Source organism: Spermophilus citellus, assembly GCF_964194105.1.
Source record: "Spermophilus citellus genome assembly, chromosome: 9".
Taxonomy (NCBI): domain Eukaryota; kingdom Metazoa; phylum Chordata; class Mammalia; order Rodentia; family Sciuridae; genus Spermophilus; species Spermophilus citellus.
The window spans coordinates 19,814,991-19,824,277 of NC_138191.1; the positions used below are offsets into that span (position 1 = coordinate 19,814,991).

General features: G+C 48.7%; 1 protein-coding gene across 4 annotated transcripts in view; it reads left to right on the forward strand.

The window, feature by feature from the left end:
• NGF (nerve growth factor) overlaps positions 1-5,936 on the forward strand; it is a 48,953-nt gene extending 43,017 nt beyond the window's left edge. For all 4 annotated transcript variants that reach the window (XM_081305496.1, XM_081305495.1, XM_081305494.1 and 1 more), the window contains exons 2-3: positions 135-258; positions 5,042-5,936. In XM_081305496.1, the coding sequence (XP_081161622.1) occupies positions 5,054-5,779 (726 nt within the window). In that variant the 5' untranslated portion in view covers positions 135-258; positions 5,042-5,053 and the 3' untranslated portion in view covers positions 5,780-5,936. The remainder of the gene's footprint in view (positions 1-134; positions 259-5,041) is intronic.
• Positions 5,937-9,287: the final 3,351 nt, after the last annotated feature.

The window sequence follows — 9,287 nt, forward strand, 5'->3', positions numbered from 1 at the left end:
AAATCCTAGAACAAAGGGAAACAGGACTTGTTCCCTTGGTACATCTCTCCCCACTTGGGCCCAGGTATCTATCTATGCCTCTACTGGGGAATGTGGTGAGGAACCTGTCTCATGTCAGCTCTCCTTCTCCACAGAGTTCTGGCCCATGGTCGTGCAGTCCAGGGGGCTGGATGGCATGCTGGACCCAAGCTCAGCTCAGCGTCTGGGCCCAATAACAGCTTTTCCAAGGGAGCAGCTTTCTCTCCTGGCCACACTGAGGTAAGTAAATGCCTGCAACATGTTTACTGCTGTGGTGAGCCATTTCTTCGGACTGTGGTCACCATTACAAGATGGCGCTGGCTCCGCTGTGGTCTGTGACAAACAACTCCTTATTTGGGAGAGTTGGCACGTGATTTTTTAACACCCTATGAGAAAGCTCCACGTAGCAGCTTCGCATTGGGGCTTGGGATGCTTTATTAAGGCTGGGAGGGGCATCCGAGAGGAAGAAGAAGAAACATCAGGGGCCTGAATAAACGGCTGAAAGAAGATTCCTGTTGTTGCGTCTTCCTTGCGGGCAAGGGGTCGCGACATACTGCCCTAAGGTGTCTAGCTCTGGACCGGCCAGAAGAGGAGGCCGAAAGTGACAGGGCAGTGAGCCACAGGCTAAGGAAGGGGGTCAGAGGTAACTGGTCAGTAGAGGCCTGGAGCAGTGCCTAGCAATGCTCCCACTGTGACCTTCGTAGCCTGTCGGGAGAGGAAGCCCCTTGTGCCCTCCGGTTGGCCCGATGGCTTCCAGGAGTACAGCAAGAGTAAGAGAACACAGGCCTCAAATGAACCATCGGTCAGAACCTCCACACAACCCCTCAGGCTCTCTGAGTAGGTGACCTTGGGAGATGGAAGGTCAGTGGTCACCTGGCCAGTGGAATGGAAGGGTGGGGAGGAGTTCCAGATCAGGAAGGATACTGGCAGGCTGGCCCTGAGTTCCTCTACCAGGTGTGAATCCCTGCATGTGCTACTGAATCTTCCTGCACCTTTGCTTCTCGTCTCCTCCTCTGTACAATGGTTCCCATATGGCTTACTTCCCAGGTCGGTCATGATGGTTAATTAGACAAATATGCCCATTATGATAATGATAATTATTATCTTATTTCATTCATTCTAAGATGTGTCTCTGAGATTTCAAAGTCTGAACTGTAGATTCTGTTCTCAGGTGGAACACCTGACCTGGTGGAGGCCAGTAGACATGCAGGTGCCTGTACCCACTGGTGCTCTCTGGCTGCATATTTCTATCATGGGCATTTTAAATACTTTGGGATCAAACCTACATGATGCTCAGGTTTACCCCTGAGAGAAGTCAGTTGGTGTTTTGTTCGTAGGTCTTGGTATGTGTTTAGGGAGGCACCAGATTCTTTTTAAATAATTGTCTTCCCGATGTGTTCTTCAGTTTGAAGTACTATAATTTAATTCCATGTACAATAAAACCCCCAAGTTCCTCTCCAATAAAGATGTTTATCTCCAACCACAACAAAAAAAATCTACATGATGCTCAGAAACCTGAGATGCCAGATGTTTATAAAAACAATTAAATACTTAAATGTTTCCTTATATCTGGATTTATGGTACCTAGAAGGCAAAACCCTCAATATAAACTGAAAACTTAGTTTTGACACTGGAGGTTGAGTGAAGACACCCCGGGATTCACCTATGTGTGAGCTCATGGGCCTGGAATGAATGTTGTGTGAGGGGAGAAAAAGGGGTAGGGCCTGATGGCCAAGCTGACCAGTCCAGTCCCTTCTTGGTCTCTAGACAAGAGTACACCACTGGCTCCTTTGAACAGTGCCTTAAGCAACTGTGTAAGGAAGCCAGGGTAGGAGGCATTGGGATAAGAGAGCTAAAGGTCCAGAACATTGTGTGGGAGACAGTTCCTATGACCTGACCCAGGCACACAGAGGTGAGAATGGAAATGAAAGGACAGTTTCAAGGAATGCTACCACAGCAGAACCAAAAGGGCTCAATGCAAGACTAGGTGGAAGGCAGGGAGGAAAGAGCAGATGTCTGGAATGAGCTGAGCATTGGAGCTGGTGGCTGAAGGCAGGAAAATAGGGAAGAGCACATTTTAGAGGATGTGAAAAGATGATCCAAAGAGAAGCTGCAGAACTACTTCATAAGTCATCAAGTGGTCCGAAAGGGGGCTGCTGCTGTTGAATACAGAGGAAGAAAAGGGGTGATGATAAGAAGATTGTGAATATGAAGATTCTGGTTTTGGAGGTCTTGCAGAGAGTTGCCCTGAGGAAGCCGAACGTTCTGAACTAACTTCAAAGGAGCAATTAGGCCCCAGATCTAAGTCTGGGCCTCAGCTGCACAAAAAGTTGAGCTTCATTCCTTGGAAGGAATGAGCTCACCAAAGGAGACTGTAGGATGTGGCAGTGGGGAACAAGGAGCAGATGTCCCTTACTTCCATTGAAAGCCTAAACTTCAATCCATTTTTCTTCATCTCCTTATCCAAATTCTAGCAAGTGTTACTAATTTGGATATAAAGGGATAAATTTCAGTTTTGTTTCTTCTCCCCTAATTCACCTGATGAAAGATACCGTGTTCTGAGAAGAAGAAACGAAAGAAGCGAAATTTAAAGGCTTGAATTAGCTGCCAACTGAGTAATCAATTCTATAAGAGTTGGCTGGACATTGATCAGCAAGACCATTGGCCAACAGATCTGATGGTGGTCAAAAGCCCAGATGTGCTCCCTCCTCCTCCTGGCTGGCTAAAGAACTGGAGCAAACAAAACATTCTTCAAAGTAACCAAAAAGAAAAGAATTTGGTGGTTTCCTTCTTGGTATCTCACCAGAGAGCTATTTTGAGCTCAACCAAAGCACAGTATTGAGGAGAAGAACACACTGCTTTAAAGCCGATTGGGAAAGCAGGACATAATCTTATGCACAAAGTTAAAGAGAAAAAAAAAAAAAAAAACATGACCGTGAAGGAAAGAAAACGGAAGGTGAGCTCCTCTGGCCACCCCCATTCACTCTCTCCTTCATCCTCATCATATTTTTTGAGGACCTACCATGTACTTCACATGGCCACGGAATGCTTGATATGCAAATCACACAGCTTTAAAACACTGTCAAGGAGCCAGACATGTGAGCGATTATCCACATCACATCACCAGGAGAGGGTTATGCAGAATCTGCTGGGGAAGGCGAGAGAGGTGCCTGCTAAGGAATGGGGTACCCAGCTACACAGGTGGATGGGATATGGCTCTGCCCTTCAGCACCTCATAGACAGTGGGGAGACAGGCCCAAATGCTTGCTTCCCAAGAAGTTTGAGAGAGAAAACAATGTGAGAAAAAAATTGTGGATGGAGGGAGTTCAGAGAGTAAATAACCAGCAAAGAACCAAAGAAGATTAAGTCCGTGGCCACAGGGAGATGGAAATGACTCAGAATTAACACATGTTTTGTAAGCACACGCTTAATCCTAACCACCACCCTGGGAAATAGTGTTTATTGTCCACCTTTTATCAACAAGGAAACTAAGGCTCAGAGGGATTAAGTAGCTTTCTTCTTGCTAACAAGTAGTTGAACGGGATATCCAAACAAAGTTTTCTAAACCCAGATCCAATGCAGAGTTCTTTTCGTTACACTGACTTAGCAGGGAAGGAAGGACCTGCACGCTGCACATGCTCATAGGCTATGCTGAAGTTCAGAGTGGAAAGAGGCCGCCTTCAACTGGTGTGATCTGAGAAGGCTTCAAGGAGCAGGGGGTGTCTGTATCAGGCTGGAAAAGAGGGTAGGGAAAAAATGACCTGTGAGAGAAAGAGACCAGAGAAAGGATAGACTTGGAAGTTTGGGGAATACATGCTATAGGGGATGCCTCGAATCCTGCCAAGAAGACTTGGGGAGGCTTCACAGAGAAGGCGACATTGCTATACATCCGCAGGTATGAATAGGAGCTCAAGAGGAGAAGACAGAGGTTCCCCAAGGAGCAGAGCTTGTCCCACAATTACTGGAGGGGATGGGTAGTGTTACTGGTGGGCAACTGCCATGCAGCGTAGAGCCCTCTTGGGGACAGATGGGTTCATGCTGTTTGGTCTACACTCACATAAGAACAAGCAATAAAAAGAAAAGATACGTTTAAGAATGAAAAGAAAGGGAGGGAGAGAGGGTGGGAAGGAGGCTGGAAGGTCAGACTGGCTTAGTAAGGGGTCAATTTTGTACTCTATTTCTGGTCCACAAACAAAAGTTTGTGACTTTAGGCCTGTTGGCTGATTTTCTAAGAATCATTACATGTGAAGGGAAGATGGTAATTCCTAACCTGACTCACAAGCCCCTGAAAAATTAAAAGTATACATGTATGAACATCTAAAACCGTCACTCAAAGAGGAACCATTAGCAGTAGCAGGTTTGAATGCATGAGGTGGTGGCTGAATAGATGCATGGACTAGGATGGTCCCAGAGTGCCACAAGTCTTTTGCCAAACATGACGCTATGTGGATTCATAACAAGGGTTCCAAGCTACCAGATCTCAGAGCTGACCCCGTGCTGCTGTCTGAGGGGTATTGCTCAGTGCTGAGGCTTCGGGACCTGTCCCCAGAAGCACCTCTCGGTGCTTTCCTAGGGGAATCAAAGCTCTTGGCAGGACCAGTGCTGTCACATCTGTGTCACGCTCATCCCCCAGCCTCCCTGGCACTCATAAACATCTTTAATTCCCGTCCTCCACTGCCTCACGCTGGCAGTTGGAGAGCTCAACAGACTCTGAAAATGATGTTCCCACGCTCACACCAAGCTACTGGGCAGGATTTCAGGGGCTCTTTCTCTTCCAAAAATAGGGTAACCACACATCCAGATTGGGTCAGCAGGGTTTATGCCTGCTGTCTCCATGTAACTGTTGCCAGCATCCCTTAACCATCAAATGTGTCCCCATTTGGATCTAGGGTCTCCTTATGCATGGACCACCAAGGGAAGCCTCCTGGGATCCTCTTGGAAGGTGATCTCTGAGGGACCCTGAGACAGACCCACAACACCTGCACTTCTCCACTGAGTCACCCTGGTGTCTTTTTCATTCCAGGTGCGCAGCGTAATGTCCATGTTGTTCTACACTCTGATCACAGCGGTTTTGATCGGCATACAGGCAGAACCATACCCAGACAGCAATGTCCCAGCAGGAGACGCCATCCCGCAAGTTCACTGGACTAAACTTCAGCATTCCCTTGACACAGCCCTCCGCAGAGCCCGCAGCGCGCCTGCTGCGCCGATAGCTGCCCGGGTGGCAGGGCAGACCCGCAACATCACCGTGGACCCCAGACTGTTTAAGAAACGGCAACTGCGCTCACCCCGCGTGCTGTTCAGCACCCAGCCGCCACCCGCCTTGGCGGACACTCAGGTTCTGGACCTGCAGGTCGCTGGCGCTGGCTCCTCCAACAGGACTCACAGGAGCAAGCGCTCCTCCACCCACCCCGTCTTCCACATGGGGGAGTTCTCGGTGTGCGACAGCGTCAGCATGTGGGTTGGGGATAAGACCACCGCCACGGACATCAAGGGCAAGGAGGTGACCGTGCTGGGAGAGGTGAACATTAACAACAGTGTATTCAAACAGTACTTTTTTGAGACCAAGTGCCGAGACCCCAATCCCGTCGACAGCGGATGCCGGGGCATTGACTCCAAGCACTGGAACTCGTATTGTACCACGACTCACACCTTTGTCAAGGCGCTGACCACCGACGACAAGCAGGCGGCCTGGCGGTTTATCCGGATCGACACGGCCTGTGTGTGCGTGCTCAGCAGGAAGACCGCCCGAAGAGGCTGACCCGCCTCGGCCCCCCACCCCACCTGCCCCCTCCACACTCTCCTGGGCCCCTCCCTACCTCAACCTGTAAATTATTTTAAATTATAATGACTGCATGGTAATTTATAGTTTATACAGTTTTAAAAATCATTATTTATTAAATTTTTGAAGCATCCTGTGTGCTGGCACTTTTGTCCTTTTTCCTCAATGAGATTGCTGCAAATTTCTGGAAGATGCAGGGTGAATTGTCCCTGGCAAACTTGACCCCCCTCTAAGATCCATCATAAACACGCCCCGCCCCACCTCCACCACCGCAGCCGGTACTGCAGTTTAAGGCAAGGATCACTGGTTCCAGATAATAGCCTAAAACCAGGCATGATTAGGAAGGGAAGTCTGCTGGGGTACAACTTTGTTCTACATTCCAGAGCCAAATCTACCTAATCCTTGGATTACCTGCCCCGCGGCCTGGATCCATGAGCCTTGATTGCTTCACTTGGGAAAGTTAATGGAGTCTCATCAGAGACAGATCAGGGGTAGGCACAGGGCTGCCCCCGGACCTCACAGAGGCTCCCGCTCAGTCCCAGGGGTCTCACTGTACAGACAGGAGGAAGCTTCCGCCAAAGACCTGTGAGGCTGCTTATGTACAGGGGGAGATCTGCTATCTGGAAAAGTTGTAACAAAATAATCTCCTGAGACCTGTCACGGTAGATCTGATTTCATGTTAAGTTTGCCTTAGCACTGATGGCTGCGCCTCTGCTTATCCCCTGGTGGCTTCCTGCAGAAAGACTTCATTACTCCAAGAAAGCATTAGGGCCTCGGACACTCTTGCCACCCAAGAGCAGCCCCAGCAGCAACTTCCAGGGGCCTCAACTTCAGCTTACAACCAGGGAAGCCAGAGACCTGTCAGGAAAGGCCTTTTGAAAATGTTTTATTCTTTATTGGATAATTTCCACAAGTGACCATAGGTGGCTGGGACCATGAGACCTGTAGAGCGAGGGGTGGAGGGGAGAAGGGGAGAAGAAGAGACAGAGATAAATGGAGTAAGAACAAATACAAAAAAAGTCCAAGCAAGATGCAGGGGAGAGGTGAGCCACAGCAGCAGGACACAATGGCCTTCTGCTCATCCTAACTGCAAAAGGGAACAGGGGGTTGTGAGGAAGGGGAGGGGCAGGGCAGAGGAGGAGGAGCTGGAGGGAGTTGTCCTTTCATCCTTACCAGCACCCCCTGCCTCCAAGACACCCAACACCCTGGGTAGTTTTTGTGGGATTTGTTTGTTGTTTGTTTGTTTGTTTTAATATGCTTGTGAACCAGTATCTCAAGAGTGTCTCAGAGAGAGATAAAGGTGACAGAGAAACTGTAGGATCTACCTTGGAGCAGGGCTTGACCCAGCCTTACAAGCCACATTTTTCCCCAGAGCATTTACATTGGCACAGAAATTTTATTCTCCTATCCATCCCCTCTCCCCACAAGAAAGAAATTTCCACTCTGGTTTTAAGAGAACAGGTCCAAACTGCCCATCTGATAAAAAAGCAAATGATCACAATCATTTCTTCTGCCCAACCCTAACCCAATCCAAATAGGGCAATTGGAAACGCCAGGAGCTTTGGCCCAAGAATCACTTGATGAGGGTAAAAGCATGATGAAATATGCCCTTTTTCCCCCTCAAAGCTACTGCAATTGGAATAAAGATTTATGTTCAAGAAACACCAACTGGAACATTCTGTGCTGAGATGCTTGGTCAGATAAAGGCCTCAGTAAGGGAGCCCTCCCACTGACGGGTGTCTAGGGGTTTTACTGGGTGCTGTTCTAGGCTCCTTCCACAAGCAGATCCTGGGACCCTTTCTCTTAGGCCTGTTGGTCCCTGGAGATTGGAGAGAGGTGGTGAGGGAGGTAAGCAGGAAGCTCCCAGGCAGGACAGTTTTGTTTATGAACAGCTACCCCAGCAGAAACCATGCCTGAGAGCTACTCCCAGCACTGCAAGACTCCTGGGACATCTGACAAAACGTTGTTGGCCCCCCTGGCGAGCCTCGAGGAAGGCTCAGTATCTAAATCTCTGAAGGAGGACAGAGGCGGAGGAACTCGTTTTCATGTGGGTTGCTCTCCTGCCCAGCGGGTATGGGGAGGCCTCTCAGCCCAGAAACACCACCAGCTTCCCCAAAGGCAAAATTCACTGTAGGCTGACACTCTGGGTCCCAGCGTGGGAGCCAGAGTTTTCACATAGCATGGGGGATATCAGTTTGGCTGAGCAGAATCAGAGCAGTCCAAAAACAACCCCGCGCCTGGTGGTGTCCGCAGCTTGGCCTCTGTCCCCTCATATGGAGGGAGCTCTGGCCTTCAGACCCACCCCAGTTTCCCCCAGAGGCCTGCCATTGGGGTCACTAGGGCCTGACCACTTAAGCATGTTGAGAAAACAGCTTTAACCCTCCCATTTTGCTCTATAGAGATGTGGCAGCTGTACATCCCCATACTTTTCCTTCATATTCCTCACTGTGACGTTTCTACCTGGGTTCCCCAAAAGCCCAGAGGGTGAGAGCAGATCTCCCTCCCCTCTAGCAACTTCCTCTTCCAAAGGAATCAGCCGCATAGTCCAGCTTGTGTGCCTCAGAGGGAGGCAAAGCCCCTGGTTCCGGGAAATGACAAGACACTGGGCCACTCAGAGTCAAGGTTATCAGCCAACCCTGGGGGTGAGGAAGCAGCCCAGTGTGATGATACAAACTCTGGGATGACATTGTCAAAGCTGGGTTCCAGGCCCAGCTCCCCCATTCCTATCTCCAAAACTTTGGCAGGCTACAGTTTAAGCCCAGTTCCTGCAGTTGTGAAATGAAAATAATCCTGCCTGTATCGCAGGACTGTGATCATGAAGCAAGAGCTCGTATTGGAAAACAGTTAATTCCCAGGCAGGTGTCAAGCAAAGTAACTGAGTCCAAACTTAACAATGCCTTTATTAATTTAGGAAAGAAGCTACTATGTCGGCCCTCGCTAGGTATTCATTCATTGGTGGACATAGACATCAGGTAGCGGAACCCTCCAGTCAGTGGACATCATGGATTATGGATGTGACATAGCCCGGCTCAGAAGGGTAAGAGCAAGAATAACAGCTCTTCAGCTTCAAATCCTTCCTGAATCTGGCCTCAGGGAGGCCATCTAGATTCTAGATGTTCTAGCATAGTGACTAAGAGCATGGGCTTTGAAGTCACACAGGCAAGGCATCCCTATGTAGGCTGTGTCATCTTAAGCTAGTTGCTTAACTTCTCTGAGTTTCAATTTCTTCACCTGTGAAGTGGAGATAATTATAATGCTTTTCTCAGAGGGCCAAGAGATAATTAAATGCAATCATATACATAAATATAGATAAATACCTAGCACTTAAGAAACTTGTAATACGTTTTAGTTCTGAAAAGTAGAGTTGGCTGAGAAACTCTAAAAGGATATTGGAATGGGGTGGAGCAGTTTTTCACAAGGCAATGAGGTTCACATTTTTATAGCTATATCATAGGTTCATGCTGTGATGAGCAATTGTGACCATTAC